This window comes from Chenopodium album, chromosome 10, assembly GCF_948465745.1.
Source record: "Chenopodium album chromosome 10, dcCheAlbu1.1, whole genome shotgun sequence".
NCBI classification, from domain to species: domain Eukaryota; kingdom Viridiplantae; phylum Streptophyta; class Magnoliopsida; order Caryophyllales; family Amaranthaceae; genus Chenopodium; species Chenopodium album.
Genome location: NC_137843.1, coordinates 45,371,081 through 45,389,132, shown reverse-complemented (window position 1 = coordinate 45,389,132; position 18,052 = coordinate 45,371,081). Strand labels below are relative to the sequence as shown.

The 18,052-nt window shown below is 35.8% G+C and overlaps 2 protein-coding genes and 1 long non-coding RNA gene across 3 annotated transcripts; 1 reads left to right on the top strand and 2 right to left on the bottom strand.

The window, feature by feature from the left end:
• Positions 1-1,694: 1,694 nt before the first annotated feature.
• On the bottom strand, positions 1,695-3,903 carry LOC145563972 (uncharacterized). Its single transcript, XR_014094699.1, has 2 exons — positions 3,775-3,903; positions 1,695-2,068 (listed from the first exon to the last, which is right to left on the bottom strand). It is a non-coding gene; the product is annotated as an uncharacterized LOC145563972 (long non-coding RNA).
• An 8,518-nt stretch (positions 3,904-12,421) lies between these two features.
• LOC145562468 (cytochrome b-c1 complex subunit Rieske-4, mitochondrial-like) lies at positions 12,422-15,612 on the top strand. Its single transcript, XM_081622762.1, has 2 exons — positions 12,422-12,766; positions 14,678-15,612. Exons 1-2 carry the CDS (start codon positions 12,607-12,609, stop codon positions 15,319-15,321), a joined length of 804 nt encoding a protein of 267 aa, XP_081478888.1. The 5' UTR covers positions 12,422-12,606; the 3' UTR covers positions 15,322-15,612.
• Positions 15,613-15,617: 5 nt separating this feature from the next.
• Positions 15,618-17,662, bottom strand: LOC145562467 (protein COFACTOR ASSEMBLY OF COMPLEX C SUBUNIT B CCB1, chloroplastic-like). The gene is made up of 4 exons (XM_081622761.1): positions 17,134-17,662; positions 16,801-16,925; positions 16,508-16,660; positions 15,618-16,028 (listed from the first exon to the last, which is right to left on the bottom strand). The coding sequence occupies exons 1-4, from the start codon at positions 17,473-17,475 to the stop codon at positions 15,842-15,844; spliced, it is 807 nt and encodes a 268-aa protein (XP_081478887.1). The 5' UTR covers positions 17,476-17,662; the 3' UTR covers positions 15,618-15,841.
• Positions 17,663-18,052: the final 390 nt, after the last annotated feature.

Below are 18,052 nucleotides of genomic sequence, written 5' to 3'. Positions count from 1 at the left end.
TTTGAATTGAACTCAATCTCTATTAAACTTACTTAGATCAATTCTTTGTTACTTTAAATTCAGATGAATGTAATCAATAAAATTGTAGGTAATAACCTCTTATATTATTGGTTATATCCAAATTTAGTATATACTTAATTTTGTTATTTGATTTTTCGTATTGATTTTGTCGACACATCTTATGATTTTGTAAAATTATTGATTTTTTTTATCACGCCTAGAATTATGGTAATGGTAATATATATCTAATAATGAAATAAACATGGAATGTTTGATAAACAATCGTGTAAAATGAATTAAAAAAGAGGATAAAATTTGGTAAATAAAATATTAATAAAATCTTAGGATAATAAGTGATGTACTTTCCCCCAAATTTTAGTTTTTCCTAAGATTTTGTTACTTCTTCACGCAATTTGGTAAATAGAATATTAACAAAATATTAGGATAATAACTTACGTACTTTCCCTCAAAAAAAATGATAAAATTAGGAAAATACCATAATTTAATTAAGGTTTATGAATTTTAAATCTATCTTATTTTTTTTAAGGAAATATTTTAAGTCTTTCTTTTCTAAAATAAGATCAGATTCATTCAAATTTTTTTTTGACATGTTTATCTTGAAATAAAAGCAAAATGTTAGTTTCCCTCCACGACGAAAAAATCATAAAGTTGGAATTTTTGCAATATCCAAAATACATATGGTCATTCGTCAAACACAATAAACTTTATTTTTTAGGTAATGACCAAAGTACTCATAGGCTAATTCCTGAGCTATAAACAGATCACAAAATTTACACATGTGTTCTAAGGATCAAACAAGGTTTATGAGAAGAAAATTAAAAAATAAATAAATTGGGTCTTCTCCTGTGATCGATTATTACATATATTTGTATCCTAAAATCAATAATCGTTTTTTTGTATAACATTAATACGAATCTCATAGTTTTTTTTTATCAAATTAATGGTCGGAAAAACACAAAATTTCTTAATAATTTTTTACAGTAATTTTCGAACCCTAATTTTGAAGAAGAATGAAGAAAACCCAAATGCTAATAGGACATTACCTATAAAACACAGTATTATTGTTTATATTGTCTACTACCATACGTTATTTTGGATATTGCTAATTATTAGTTTATAATGCATTAATATCTTAATATTTTTCTTAATTGATAGCAAATAGGGTTGATGTCCTTACTAGCCAGGTCACAATGTATGTTTACTAGGTCTATCTTAATAAGAATTATTGGAGAAAATATTCTTTTTTCTTACCCAATGATTAGGTACTACGAGTTTTTTTTTCCTTTTCGTTTTAGTTTAATCTAACCACACATCTCCCACATTTTTAGAACATGCATCCTTATCCTCTTCCTTGAAGAACTCTCACTATCGCTAGAAACATGTTTTCCATGTTTGTAAGAGACATATTTAATGTTCAATGGGGTTTCTATGTAATATGTGAAAATCTAAAGTAAATAAAAAATAGTTTAATGTAAATATTAAAGAGTCTAAAGTAAATATAGATGATCTCTAAAAGTAAATAAAATAGAACTTATAGTGACTAAAATGAATTTAAAGTAAACCTATTAGCTCAAGTGGTAAAGCACTATGCGGATGCATGGAGGTGTAGGTTCGATTCCTACATAGGTTATCTGTAAAATTAAATAAAAAAAACTTCTAAAGTAACTCAAAAGTAAATTAAAGTAGGTAAATTAAATTAGTTATAAACCCATAAGGTATACAAATAGATGTTCTACTCCTTATAGCAAGCCATATTGGAGCTGCTGCTGCTGCCGCAAGGAGGTAGGGACATATTGTTATTGCTCTCATTCCAATGATGTCATTGCATCTAGCCATGTGAGTGCTGTTATTGCTAGGGGTAGGAGTCTGCGTGCGGCTACTCGTGCGGGTGCTAGTGCGCTACTGCTGCAATGAGAAGAAGTGAGGCAGTTGCTGCTCGCTCTAGTGCTGCTATTGGTGCTGCTTACACATTTTGGCGATGCCCTCCAACAGATACGGTTACAATGAATGCGGGTTCCTATGTTTGTTCAGGCAGGCCGCTATTGGGCTTGGTCAAAATATAAGAAACAAATATATTGAGTTTAATGTAAAGGTTTTCAAATTAAAAGTATATAAAACTATATCAAAAGTAAACAAAAAAAAATCAAAAGTAAATCAAAACATAAAACTAAGGGCTAGTTTGGCATTGTTTTTTGTTTTCAGTTTCCAGTTTTTTTGAAAACTATAAACCAAAAATAAGAAACAAGAAAAAAGCAAAACCACAGTAATGCCAAACGAACCCTAAACTTTATTACAAATTCTAATCTTCAAGTTATTATAGAAATGAACCTATATGGGATTTGAACCCACATCTTTTGTGTAATTGCACAATACTCTACCAATTGAGCTAGTAGTTTATATTTAATATTCGAATATAAAGAAAAATATCAAACGTAAACAAAAAAAATATCAAAAGTTAATAAAAACATCTATACAGTATACGTAGAACACTCATGAGAGGTTTGGAACTTCATATCATTTTAAGCAGCTCAAATAAATAGATTAACAAACCTACTCGTAAAAGATACTATTCCATTAGAAAGAAATAATTCAGAAATTACAATCTCGATTGCTCGTATATTCATTAAAAGTAAAACAAAATAAATCAAAAGTAGATAAATAATCTCAAAAAGTAAGTATAAAATTGTAAAGAGTATATGTTTTGTTCATTATTGTGTTGTAGCTCTATTTAAACTTTTGAAACTTTAGAAAACAACAAAGTGATAGTCACATGTCTCATGTCACAAAAACCATCATATGATTACACATAATGAACAGTAGAGTAAAGGCAATGCACCATTTATAATTATCATTAAATTAGTTAGAACATGCTAAAACAATGTCTTGGCTATTAACTAAGTTAATTATTGCCCTACATTCCTACAAAGATTAGGTTGATACCCCAAATGACTATACAAACTTTCTACTTATTTCTGCAATTTGCTTACACATTTCAACAATCTGCACACACATTTAAGCAATTTGCACACATCGTTTCAGCAATCTGCACACACATTGTTTCAGCAATTTGCACACATTGTTTCGGCAATCTTCACACACATCAGCAAGCAACAAACACAACTCGCCCAAACATCCAAAACACACTAGTCTACTACCCTCATCTTGCAATGCCAACAATTGCACACAAACACGGGCAAAAGTGCGTACATATACATACATTGAGCAAGTGAGATAGTTTTTTTTTTTTTTTTTTTTTTTTTTTTTTTTTTTTTTTTTTTTTTGACAAGAAGTGAGATAGTTTTATATAGCAGCATAACGCTGTGCAACATTAGAAAGAACAATCATTCCCATATATCAAACAATTCCAAGCAAATAATTCATAAAATTGAAGTTTCAACAAATGAGATCACAAGTACTCAAACATAGAATCGTAAAAGCTGTAATACAAAGTACATCAATCGAAATCACAAATACCGAAACAAAAAAAAAAAAATGTGAAAACCCTAGTTTTCGCAATCGAAATCACATAATATAAATAAAAAAATTCAAATTAAACCAAACTTAACAATGATAATTGAAATCAATTAACTTGTTCAAAAATAACCAAAAAAAAGATCCATGGACAAATTCAACAAATTTGATATGGTTAAACAGGGAAAAATAGCAAAAATGCTGATTTCAAATTCTAAATAATCAAAATTTAAAAAAGCAATACTAATCAAATCAAAAAGAAAAAAAAATTAAATAACTTACTTGTTCAAAATCACAGGTGGTGACGAAAATCGAATTCAAAGAATTTCATATTCGAAGAACAGTGAAAAAATCGCACTAGAGAGTTGAAGGAAGAGAGAGAAAGCGAAAAAAGAAAATCATGAAATGTTTGGGTAGTCATTCAAAGTGCAAATTTTCTATTTTGCCCTTAATGAGGCGGGTGAGATATCAACCGTTAGATGAAGCGTGATCAACAGGCGAGATAAGTTCCTAGTTCTCATTATTCACCTTGGCTCTCACATTATATATATATATATATATATATATATATATATATATATATATATACACATGCGCGCGCTGCCACGTGTCCCACTCTTATTGTTACACTTTTATTTTTAATTTATTTCTTTTAATTATTTGTTCCTTCATTTCCTATATGTCGTTTCATTGAAAAGTCACTTGTATTTTGTGATTCTCCTTTCACTTGCATGAAATTCGTCTCTTTCAAAAATACAATTAATTGTTCATTTGCGTCTCTTGGTTTTATCAATTTCTTATATAATAGGAGATAGTTCAGTCAAATATTGTTAAGTATCTCTTCATGTGTCTTTTACATGAAAAAAATTAAAAATTAAAAGTATGAGAATATGAGAAAGCATCATTATTTTTACCACTAATCTTTCATTATTTTACTTCTGTATAAATTTTTGTATTCATAGACTTGTTTTGGCTTAATTCCAATTGAAAAGCAATCTCAATATACAATTGAACAACCAGTCATAATAAACATTTTATTTTAGTAAAAAATTTACCCGTGTATTGCACGGCATAAATACTAGTTATATTTATATGATGTAGCTGGGTGGTAAAGAATGTAAGCAAATTCTCTTTGTGATTACCTCCATGTAATCCCAATTGTTTTTATAGTATGAAGCAGAGGTAATATTAATAATTATTGAACATTTTTGGGTACTTTAGTAGAAAAGACGATTTTGTTAGTATTAATCCCAGTTGTGTTTATAAAATACAACTACTTCCTTTGCTTTTTTATTTTATTTTTAATTGCACCATTTGTGATATCACACTACAAATGCATTACTCTAATCATTAATATCTTTAATTATACTTCTTTATGTTTTTCCTTACCTATAAATCACAAAAGAATAAAAGACGGCCAAATGAGATGGTTTGAATCCATACCTTATAAATACCTTATAAAAAGCACAAGATTACTCTTATGGATAGTGTGCTGCCAATTATATCCTTTAAAATATGTAATAACATGTTTCCTTATCCCTACCTTTTTTTTGCAAGAATAAAAATGATTTCATTAATGAAAGATAGTCAATCGACACTTACAAAAAATTCCTAGGAAATTTAGAATACCAACACAAGTGCAAATCACCTTAGAACTAGTTACATCACAGATTTGATCAACCACCGCCTTAATAAAAAAAAACTTCATGCGAAACAATACAATATGTGAGTTAGCACTAATTCTACTTGAGATCCACTAATGAATAGTTGTTTGAGTGAAAATACTCATATGGTCTTCTAAATACTTTTGAAGATTATGAAACCCTAACTCTTCAATTTTCAGCAGAAGAACAATAAAAGAAATTAAGCCTAATAGAATAACCACATCTTAAAGATGGGATCCATTTATTGAAAGAAATTAAAAAGTTTTTTTAGGACTTACCACTGTAAAAACACCGGTGGAAGCCCTTATAATGATTCACACATGAGACCAGAAGAAAAGAAGAGATGAAAGAGAAAGAGAACGAAAGAGAGAAAAGAAAAAGAGTGAAGGAAAACCTTAAAAAAAAATAAAAAAAAATAAAAAAAAATCTAGCAATGGAGACTAGAAAAACCCTAGAGGGAACCAGAAACCTCTTCCAAGGAGAAAACCTAGAGGAAACGGATAAAATATTAGGAAAATTAAGGTTATCCAATACCCACAGTACAATATTATTCTTATGAATATTGTGCAGCCAATTATACCCTTTAAAATGGATATTTACATCTTTACCCTTATTAAGACCCTGTTCTTTTGAGCTATTCTGATTTACTCTACTCTGCTAAAATCTGCTCAACTCTGCCTTAATCTGCTCTGCTTAAAAATAATAATTAATAATAATAATATTAAATATTTACTAATAATATTAAATATTTACTAATAATAATTAATATTTAATATAAATAACTAATATTTAAAGATAATAATGATTAATATTTAATAATAATAATAATTTAATAATAAAATATTTATATTAATAATTAATATTTAATAATAAAAATAATAATAACTAATATTTAATAATAATTATTATTATAATAAATAATTAATATTTAATAATAATAAAAATTGATTACCCGACTCGAAGAATTCTTTCCTAATATGAAGGTAATCAATTTGGAGAGGGAGTGGGCTGACCACGCTCCAATTAAACTAGTGCTAGGGGATGAAGAGGGTGCGGGTGCTAAGAGAAAGGTCGTCTCTCGGTTTGAGCATATATGGACAGAAAATGATAAGTGTGAAGAAATTGTTGAACAAGGGTGGCAGTTGGGAGGGCGTCTATTGAGACTAAGCTGGGTGTTTGTGCTGAAATGCTGAAGACGTGGTGTGATAAAGAATACGGTCGGATTTTTTGTGAGATCAGAAAGAAGAGAAAACGTTTGAGTACGTTAAATAGGGAGAGTCGGTCTGCTGGTAGGGTGAATGAGAGGCGAAGAGTTGTGAAAGAGATTTCGGAGTTGCTGCATTACGAGGAAATGTACTGGAGGTAGAGGTCTAGAGCATTATGGTTGACTTTAGGGGACCGAAATTCAAGTTTTTTCCATCGTAAAGCTTCCTAGTGCTGGGCTAAGAATACTATTACATCATTGGTTGATGATGAAGGGGCAAGATCTGAGGATATTGCTGGCGTGAATAATGTGGCAATGGGTTATTTCAAAAACTTGTTTACGTCTTTAAGTCCGGTTTCTTTTGATGAGGCTTTGGTTGGGGTAGAGAGAAGGGTGTCTAATGATATGAATGCGGTTCTTAGTGTAGGGTATACGGGGGAGGAGGTCTTTACGACTTTGAAACAGATGCATCCCGATCCTATGAAGGTGCCCGGTCTGGATGGTATATGCCCTTTATTTTTTCAAACTTATTGCCATATTGTTGGTCCTGCGGTTACTAATTTGGTGATTGGTGTGTTGAATGATAATGTTATTTCGGAGTCTGTTAATAAAACTTTCATTTTTTTAATTCCGAAAATAAAAGGGCCGGATAAAATGGTTGATTTTAGGCCTATTTAGTTTATGTAATGTGGTGTATAAATTAATTACGAAGGTTCTTGCAAATAGCTTGAAAACTATTTTGTTAGATATTACGTCGATTAATCAGAGTGCCTTCACTCCGGTAGATTGATCATAGATAATATATTGGTGGCCTTTGAGGTTTCATCATATGAAAAATTCTATGAGTGAAAGTGGTCACATGGCTGTGAAACTGGATATGGCTAAAGCATACGATAGAGTTGAATGGGGATTTTTGAGAGTTGTGATGATGAGACTTGGGTTTGTAGAAAATTGGATTGATCGAGTTATGCATTGTGTTTCAACAGTTACTTTCTTAGTTCTTATAAATGGGGCATTTCGAGGGAGTTTGTTCCGGCTAGGGGCCTACGTCAAGGTGATCTTCTATCCCTTATTTGTTTATTTTGTGTGCTAAGGCTTTATTTGGTTTGTTGTCTAGAGCAGTGGAGAGAGGTAGTTGACATGGTATCAAAGTGGCATCTACGGCTCCTTCCATCTCCCATTTGTTGTTTGCTGATGATAGTATTATCATCTCTAAGGCTTGTGTGAATGAGGTAGAGACGATAAAAAAATATTTTGAGTACTTATGAAGCGGCGTTGGAATAAATGGTGAATTTGGGGAAGACAACGTTGTCTTTTAGTAAAGGGGTGTCGAAGGATAGAAGGGGTGCTCTAGCAGAGTTCCTTGGTATTAATGTGGTTGATATTCATGATAATATCTTGGATTGCCTACCGTGGTGGGGAGATCTAAGAGGGTTCTTACTAAGGGAGTTCGAGAGAAGTTATGTAAGAGGTTGCAAGGGTAGAAGGGGGGAATGTTATCAAAAGCGGGTCAGGAGGTCTTGATTAAGGTAGTGGCCCGATCTATCCCGACCTAGGTGATCAGTGTGTTCAAGTTTCCCTCCTCTTTCTGTGATGAGTTGCGTTCATTGGTGGCTAATTTTTGGTGGGGGCAATGGAAGGGGTGCGTAAGATTCACTAGATTTCTTGGAGGAAGCTTTGTGAGCCTAAGGCGGCGAGTGGATAGGATTTCTTTGATTTTTAATTTTCTAATGCGGCTCTTTTAGGGAAACAAGCTTGGAATCTCATTCAATATCCGGAGAGTTTGGTGGCGAGAGTGCTTAAGGCCCAATACTATGCTGATAGTGATTATTTGAGTTCCGATATTGGTAATTCACCAAGTTATACTTGAAGGGGTATTTAGGGGGTTAAGTGGGTGATTAATCGAGGTGTTAGATGGAGGGTTGGAGACGGGTTGGATATCTTGGTCTGGACGAGTCCTTGGATATATACCAGGTACAAATTCAAGGAAAATTATTTTCCCAAGAGGCGATGCTCTGGAAAATTTGCGTGTGTGTGGCCTGCTTAACCTGGCAGGAACTCAATGGAATGTTCCTTTTGTTAACCAATTGTTTCTTCCATTCGAAAGAGACAGAGTTTTGAGTATACATATTAGCTTTCGCCTCCCTCATGACTCGGTATGCTGGGATCTTGAACGAGATAGGGAATATTCTATGTGTTCTGCTTATCGCGTGATCTTTGGGGAGTTGGATGCTGAGACAATATATAGCATCGTCTTCTTCTTCGACTGCTGTATGGAAGAAAGTATGGCACGCGAATACCTTTCCGAGAGTAAAGTTGTTTTTCTGGAGGGCCTGTGTTGGTGCATTGCCTACAGCTCGTGGTTTACATGGGAGGGTATCTAGAATTTCGCCTTTGTGTTCGGTTTGTGGGGTGGACGAGGAAATGGAGCTACATTGTTTGAAGGAATGCTTTATTGCAAGATTAATTTGGGATAAGAGCGGTATGGATTGGGGAGTAGGGGAAGCAAGCTAGAATTTTGGTGATATAGCATTGGAGGTTCTGAAGCGTTTGCCTAGCAAAGAACATGGGTTATTTATGACAATATGATGGGTGGTGTGGACTGCGTGAAATAAACGGGTGTTTGAGAGGGAAGCTTGCAATCCGTATAAATCAATGGAGTATGTGAACAAGCTTATGAGTGAGTTGCAAGGCAAGGAGGAGGCTGCGGTGATGGGGGGGTGTGCTGCTAGACAAAGGTGGAAACCACCAAGGAGGGGAATGTTTAAAATTAATGTTGATGCAGGAACAATAGAGGGATTGGGGTCTTTTGTGGGTGCGATTGTGCGGAATGAAAAGGGGGAAGCTGTGTTGGCAGCAGCGTGGAATGTGGAGGATCGCTGGCAGCCCATCATTGCTGAGGCTATTGGGTCTGCAGGTGGCTTTGGACTATGGTTTTAGGCGTGTTGAAGTTGAAAGCGATAGCTTGGGTATTGTGAACACAATTCTTGCTCGAGAGAGAGGGAGCAGCTCCCTTCATATTATTCTTAATGATATTTATCATGTTCCTAGTTTGTTTGAGTTTATTTCAAGGGAATGTAATAAGGTGGCCCATGAGTTAGCTCATTTTCTACCGTGGTCTATTGGTTGTCGTGTGTGGGAGTCGGATTTCCCGAACTCTATTGTACCTATTTTGCTTGCTAATTCCACTATGAATGAATGAGTTTGCCCGGTTGAGGGGCTTGTTCCCTCCATCTCCACCACCAGTGCACCACTCGGTTTCATCCCCACCACCAGAATTGCCTCCTCCCTTTCCCGACCACCACTTCCAACCCCCACCACCAGGTCGAAACTCCCACTTACCCACCAACCAGCCTCGATTCCATCGTAGCCAACCACCGCAGCCAAGAACTCCCACACACCCCACCAACGAGCCGGAATTCCCCACCTCACCCAACCACAACTCCCTTCTCCCTCACGAACAACAGCCACTAGCAGCTATTCCCTCTCCACGCACCAACAATAACAATCCCGCATCACCATTCCCCAATCGCACACTAAACCACAGCCAACGCCACCAATTACTACCAATCCGCACCCCATATGCAATTCGTCACCAATTTCAACACTTTCGCCCTCCACCGTTGATTGCACCACCGTAGATTACGTTGAAATTTGTGATTGACGGTGATGATGGGCATGGTGCGCAAAGAAGAGAGTAGGGTCGTGGAGGAGAGTAGGGTCGGAGTGGTCGGCGGTTCGGGGTGAGGGAGGTGGGCTGGTCACCGACGGCTAGCGAGGGAGGGGGTCGACAGAGGGAAGGGTTGTTGGCTAGAGAAGAGGTTGGAGAAGGGGATGCGCCATGCGCGTGGTGGTCGTTGGGGTTAAGGGCTGGGTTTTTATTATTTTTTTTTAAATCTACAATTATTTTATTTTTTGTAAAGAATATATATATATATATATATATACACACACACACACACCAATTATATATGACAAGTGTCATAGACAACCGGTTTAGCAAGTTATAAGTTTTTTGTCTTGTTTAAAATTGATACCCCCTAAAGGTTTTAATATTAAAAAATAATCAAAAGGTTGTATTATTAAAAAAAAAAGGCCCAAAGGTTGTATTATTTTTGGCAATTTTTCCTAATAACAACAACAACAACAACAACAACAATAATAATTAATATATAATAATAATAATTGGTAATTGATAATAATAATGATATTATTAGTAATAATAATAATAATGATAATTAATATTTAATTACAATTATAATAATAATAATGTCATAATAATAATAATAATAATAATAATAATTAAAGCGGCCCAGATTTCTTTTGATGTGGCCCTTCGGGCATCTTTGGAGCGTATTGTTATTGCTTCGGGGCCTGGTTTTGGTGATTGACAATGGCGTATTGCCACCTTGCCTTTTGCTTAGGGTGGATTGGTTGTTTATTCAGCAGGTGATGTTCGACACTATGCTTTTCTTGCGCCACGTTTGCAGTCTAATGGTCTTTAGGCTACGCTTCTTCGCAATTTTGGTATTGTTGGTCCGGGATCGGCCTTCGATGATGCTCTTAGTCTTTATCATAGGAATGTGGAGACTGACCTTATGCATAACCCTAGTGAGATCGCTGTCCCCAAACTCATGAAGAAATTGGCAGATATATATTTCACAAAGGTTACTGCTTCTGCAACATCCACTTTCTCCGCGTCAGGTTGCCTTATAAAAATCCTAGCAGGAGGATCACTCTTTTACCTGGTTGCGGGCGGTCCCAATATCAGGGTTGGGTCAGACTATGAATGGTAAGGCTTACCGTTCTGTTCTTTGCTATAGATTGGATATTCCGTTGTTCTCGATTTCGGCACCGTGTTTCGATTGCTCAAGGGTTTTCGATGGGGATATATTTGGAGATCATGCAGTAACCTGTGCTAGGATGCTGGGTATTAAACATCGACATAATGTTGTTGCGACACTCTTGTTGATATTTGTTTTCGGTCCGGGATTTCTGCGAGAAAGGAGGTTAACGTTGGGTTGACTGGAGGCAACGATGGGGCTCTTCAACCTGCAGATGTGTTGCTTTATTCTTGGGATAGAGGCCTTGATGTGTGTGTTGACTTGACGGGGTCTTCTCCTTTGACACAATCAGGATTGTCTGACTTTGTTCCTGGTCGTGTTGTGTTGGTTGCTGCTTAGCGGAAACGGGACAAATATGGGGCCCATTGCAGGGCTATTGGTTATAATTTTCTTCCCTTCTCCTATTCTTCTTTAGGGGAATTAAAAAAAGATATTGTTGCATTGCTGAAGTGGGTTTAGGCGTTCGCAAGAACTCAGGATATAGGTGCTCGTGCAGCTGCTCACATCTTTAGCAGGATCGAATTCGCTATACCTAGAGCAGTGGGGGCCCAGGTTGTATCTCGGCTCCCTACTAATTTCTTGTAAATCGATTAACTTTGTAGGTTTTTGTTAATAATAATAATAATAATAATAATAATAATAATAATAATAATAATCTGCTCTGTTGTGGTGTAATCTGTTTTGCTCCTCTCTACTGATCCCTACTCTGCTCTGTCTAGAAGCTCAAAAGAACAGGGCCTAATATGTACAATTTTTTTTCTTCATTAATGTTAATTGCCTTTTTTTTTAAACTACTCTTATGAATAGTGTGCTTCCAATTATACCCTTTAAAATGTGCATTTGCATCTATGCCCTTATTTATACATATAACTTTTTCTCTTTTCATCAATGTTAATTATCTAATTTTTTTTTAAAAAATCTTTTAAGAATAGTGTGGAAACATTCATGCTCCTAAAAATATTTATTTACATATTTTCTGTCATTATCGGAACCACCACTGAAAAAACTCACCATACATAGATGGTATAGTGTGCATTTTAGCCACTTTGGTTAACATTCAAATCCAAGTAGTTTAACCATAAAAATAAAGTATACTTTTTACATTAAAATTGCAAGCAAGTCCTCTATGCGATTACCTCCCCTCAAGGAAACCCCCAAGGCCCTAATATATACCCAAAACAATCCCTTAAAATCTCAATAATATCAACCTTGACCTCCTCCCAATCCCAATTCCCAAACTTTCGCAAGTTCTAGTACTCCTAGTCTTGTATTTTTACTTTACACAATCTCCCATTTCTCTTCCTCTTTCATTTTCTCTCTCCTCCTTCGCACGCACCTCGTCCACCACCCAACCCTTCATTTTCTCTCACCGTCAAAGGCGGAAATCCGAATCCTCTCGAAGATGTTGAGGGTGGCGGCAAGGCGCCTCTCTTCTCTCTCCTCTTCTTCATGGCGTCCCGCCGCCTCATCCTCTGTCGTCTCCAAATCCCCACTTTCTCGCGACGACCAGGAGTCCAGATCTACCCCTTTGTTCTTACCCCATTATTATACCCACCTTCGAGGTTAGGGTTCTCTTCTGATTTCAAGATGTTAAAAGAATTTTTTGATTTGGTTCAGTTTTTGTTGTTTGGTTTTGAAATTAGGGTTTTGTTTGATTGTGGTTGTTTTGATTCTGCTGATGATGATTTTGTTGCTGGGATTTGAAAAAGATCTTGAAAAGTTGCGATCTTTGGTTGTTTTTAATATGAATTTGTTGGGGCTATGCTTTGAATTTGTATATACTTGAACCCTTATTGCTTGATTAGTCGGCGATTTGATGAATATGCGGATGTATGTTACTTGTTTGTTGTGGTTGAATTCTGAATCAATTTAGGCTAGGTTTCAGGAGAGGTGAAATTATCTGGATTTGTGTAATTCGAAAATTAATAGGAGCCTGCCCTGGAGCTGGGAGTTTAGATGCCGGTGATTGGGTGTATTAAACTTATCGCGTCGGGTTTTTTTAATCGGGTGTATTTTAGGGAAAATGGAGAGTTGGAGATAGGGATGATTAACTTGAATTATTTGGGAGCGATGTTATTTTGTGTGGGCATACTACCTGTTGATTGCTGCTATGATTGTGGTAGCATTGGGAAGATGAAAATTGGGATCGAAATCCGTAGTTTAATAAGCTTCATGGGTGGATAGTTAATAGGAGCAACTGTTGCGTAAAGCAGTTGGCAATTATAGGTTTTCAATGTGGAACAATTTTTCTTGGGGAATTTGTTCTCCTGAATAATCGCTGGGTTGGGCCTTTTAATTTTGCAACATTCATTTCAGCAGTTTATAAGTTGCAAACTTGCAATTAAAGATGCTTGGTACTATGCTAAACCTTGTAAAACTACATATATCAGCTGCAATCCGTATCTGCACATCTATGCAGGGTCAAGAATTGGGGGATATTTTGTGTGAAATGTCAAAACATATTAAAACATAGGCTAAGGTGTTTCTGAGGTCAGTCTTTAAATATACAGTCAACCACAAATTAAAATTTCGTCTGAAAAAGTAACAAGAAATCAAGTCAAAGGGATAGCCAGGAGTTGCTTTTTCAAAATTATGTAAGAATTTCAGTATTTACAGAAAGTCATCTTTATCTCTCAGGTAAAGAAGAACTTGCACTTGAATCCTTTTGAACTGCAGTTCTATTTTTTTTGCCTCTTTTGGTAATTTGATATCTATTTATTGGAAATAGATTGGTTGCCAAGCCATAAAACTGAGGAAAAACACAGTAAATGAGTAGATCTTCCCAAATTGCACATAGATGATCCATGTGGAAGTTTGTTTTGTCTTAAGAATACTATCAATTAATCACATTGCAATGCAATTGTTGACAATAGGACTTATAGGAGAACTGAGGCTACTTTTGAAGGAATATAATTTCTTATTTCTAGCTTCCCTTGAGTTTATCTTGATAGCCATGGGAGAGAGCCCTTTTTGCTTTCTTATTGTTACCGGCTTTATTTATTTGATTCAACATTTATTTATTTTTATTGTGATGCTTGATAAATACTGTCCATCCTTTTGGCTGGTATTTATTATTGGCAGTTCATTTATATTGGTATTATTTTCTTATCTGAAAAGGTACATGATGTTAATGATTCTATGTTAGTATTATTAGTACATGTAATATAGGTGTTTTTTCAAGTAATCGTCTTTGTGAATGTTATGTGAATTTTCCTTTGATTGTGAATGTAGAGCACCATGTCCTGCTGTATCTGGTTCTGCAATATGCTTCATGTTTGTAATAGCATTTCATAATGTGTGTAATATCTTTTAACTACTAGCTGATTCAAAGATATTATGTTATTCTGGGGCCACGCCGGCCACCTACTGGGTTTTTGTAGTTGTGGCCATAGGATTTTGTGCTTGGTACTCTAACTGCCAAAATTTTGTAGTGGTGAAACATTTATCTTTTGGACTTGGATGGCTGAATGCAGGATTTGCTACTGAGAATCTCGTCCCAAAAGCTGAACATGGCATTATCCCTGATGTTCCAGCTACTGTGGCTGCTATTAAGAATCCCTCATCAAAAATCACCTATGATGAATACAACCATGAACGATATCCTCCTGGTGATCCCAGCAAGAGAGCATTTGCTTATTTTGTTCTCACTGGTGGAAGATTCGTCTATGCTTCACTTGTCCGCCTGCTTGTCCTTAAGTTTGTGCTGAGTATGTCTGCCAGTAAGGATGTCCTTGCTCTGGCATCACTTGAGGTTGATCTCTCAAGCATTGAGCCAGGCACTACTGTGACTGTGAAGTGGCGTGGAAAGCCTGTCTTTATCAGGCGTCGAACTGATGACGACGTCAAGCTGGCTAATAGTGTTGATCTTGGTTCCCTTCGTGACCCACAGAAGGATGAAGAAAGAGTTAAGGACCCTGAATGGCTTGTTGTGATTGGTGTCTGCACTCATTTGGGTTGCATTCCTTTGCCAAATGCTGGAGACTATGGTGGATGGTTTTGTCCTTGCCATGGTTCTCACTATGACATATCTGGTAGAATTCGGAAGGGTCCTGCACCTTATAATCTTGAGGTACCAACTTACTCTTTCTTGGAAGAGAACAAATTGCTAATTGGTTGAGGAGTGAGATGGTGAAAGCCACTTAAGCCACAGGGATGATGGCGATATCTAGAATTCTTTTTGGTTTTCCTTTAGCTATAAAACTTGGATATCAGAATATTCTGAGACATTTCCAGATAAATTTATTTTGCTATAAGCATGCCAAAGAATGCTTGTGTAATTTTAAGTTTGTAATTTTAACTGGTTGAGTTGCTGTTGTCAAATAATCTGCTGGGCAACTTGCTTAGTATAAATTTTTGCTGCTAGTTACCATCCTGCATACAATACATTCAACTCTTGTTGTTATATTCATATCATTGTTAAGCAAAATTTGATTGTAAAGATTTGAACTTTAGATGCATGTGGCTCTGTGGATTTCTAGAAGTATTTACATCTCTGCAAAGACTCTATTTGCCTTACAAATTGCTCTCAAGACAGATCAAGGGAGTGAGATTTTCTTGATTAAATTTAACATTTTACTGTAGTATCTAATAGTAGCCGTGAAAAGAATCTGCAGAGGGTTCTGCTTGATCTGGTGTGACTATCTTTCCAAAATGCCCTTGACATATACCATCCCTTTTTCATTCAGCTGTAGCTCCTTCCTCATTTGCTCTACTTGCTGATCATCTCCTTGAACTATGACGTCGGACAGTGTCCCATCCTCTCCTACGACCATTTTGATCTTGATCTGCTCCTTCCTTGCTGCACGTTGCCAGTAATATATTCCACTGTATTGGCAAGAAATTACAAGTCCATTAATGCACTAGATCAGAACCATATGCATCATTGAAATTTCAGGATTTGATCATTTTGGTGCCATTGAGGCACTTTAGGGAGAAGCTAATGATAATTAAAAAATTTCACCCTGCTTACTTGAACAAATTCAGGATATCCCTCTCAAAATAACTCTCTTATCAGTCTTATGGCCTATCGAGTTAGAAACATCCAAAATGCACTATGTGACCGTGTTTGTTTCTCCCTTTATCCCACTAAGACTGTCCTATATTCCTATCTTAGACGTATGATTGACTCATTGTGTTTGCCACAATTATTTATCTCCCCAAAAACCCCAAATAACTCTCGCATATAGTTCCGGATGGATAAGTTATCTAATCAGTAAATCACTATGATAAATGAATCATGCAGGCCAAACTTTGATTGGCAATTGAACGACATTATTTACAATGTTAAGAATTTGAAGACTTACGCCAAAGGACTAAGGGCAGTGATCAAAAACCAATTGTTGCCCACATCCGGAAACGTAATCGTAAGCACTAGAGCCACACTTGCTAGGCTTATGCAGGTGCAGAATGTCAGCAATGCTGCTTGCCCCCTACTCGGTACCATCATCCCTTCAAATCTGTTCGGAAATAGTAGTCACATTATTATTACTTTAAATTATATTATCGACATGCTATTAACCCGAACAAAGGAGGAAAAAAAATTAAAAAATGCTGGAAATGTGGGAAAGTGTAGTCCACGAAAATAGAAGCAACTTACGTAATCGTCTCTCCTCTATCGGTAACCGCAAAATTGTTACGAGTAAAGTAGGATAAGATTTCTCCTGCAACCTGATTTGGTGCCTTTTTATTCTCATCTGCTTGCACATAAGTCTTTTTTACAATCTATGATTTCACAACAAAAATTTTAGTAATTAACAAAAATCAATTACAAGAGTAAAAAAATCAATAGAATTCCAATGGCAAACTTAAAGTCCGGGAGCCACAAAGAGTAGTGATGTATATACTGATAATGGGTATTGCCCTTTTATAAGTTAATCGACTAAGCTAGTTAGCATCCACTCGATTACGAGAATTAAAGTTAGAATAATACCTTAGATTTAACAGAACGTTTGATGAGAGACCAAAGGCCCGGAACAGAGATAACAAAGAGACCCAGAGAAGTATAATAGCTAGCAACAGAATACCCACCACCTTCTGCTATTACAAACAAAGATGGATTTTCATGAAGATGATTGGCTAAATCTGCTGCTAATTCAATTTCTTGGAGGGAGGCAGAAACTGCAATTTTTACTGCCCTTTTCGGCTTCGAAATAGCTGGAAATTGTTGTTGTTGGGTATGGTAGGAGAGAGAAAATTCTCTGGTTTTGTTGTAGTTGGAGATTGAGGAGCAAGATGATAGTGGATGAGAAGGAGAGAAGAGGTTGGCTGCCATTTTTGTGAAGTATTGAGGTTTGTGAGGGGATAAGACAATGAACAATGTGAAATGCTACAATGGAAGAACTTGGTTGGAATATGGTGAAGTTTTTGGTGTTAGAAATTGGTAGAGTTGATTTTGTTTAAAAGATGAGCACCACAAGCTTTGAATCATGGCCATTGAATTGGTATACATTGATACACGTTAAAATCTAGACCATATACTAGTTCTAGGCAATGAATACTAAAGGTTACTACTTTGGTTGTAAATAAAAGGTCACACATTTTATTAGATGGATTTAGATTGAGAAGAAAATTATATGATGTATGGTTCAAATAGAGGTGGGCAACGTGTTATGCTGGGCCGTGTCTGGTGGTGGCTCGTGTTGTGCCGTGCCGGGCCACCATTTAGCACACCCCATTCCGCGGTACGACATGACCCACGTGCCTGGCGTGCCGGGCACCCGCCCATAATTTTTAAAAAAAATTTTAAAAATTTTCTTTGAACAACTTTTAATGGATATACTATTTAAATAATTTTATTAATTTATGTTTATGTTTTTATTATTATCATATTATTATTGTTCTTGTTATTA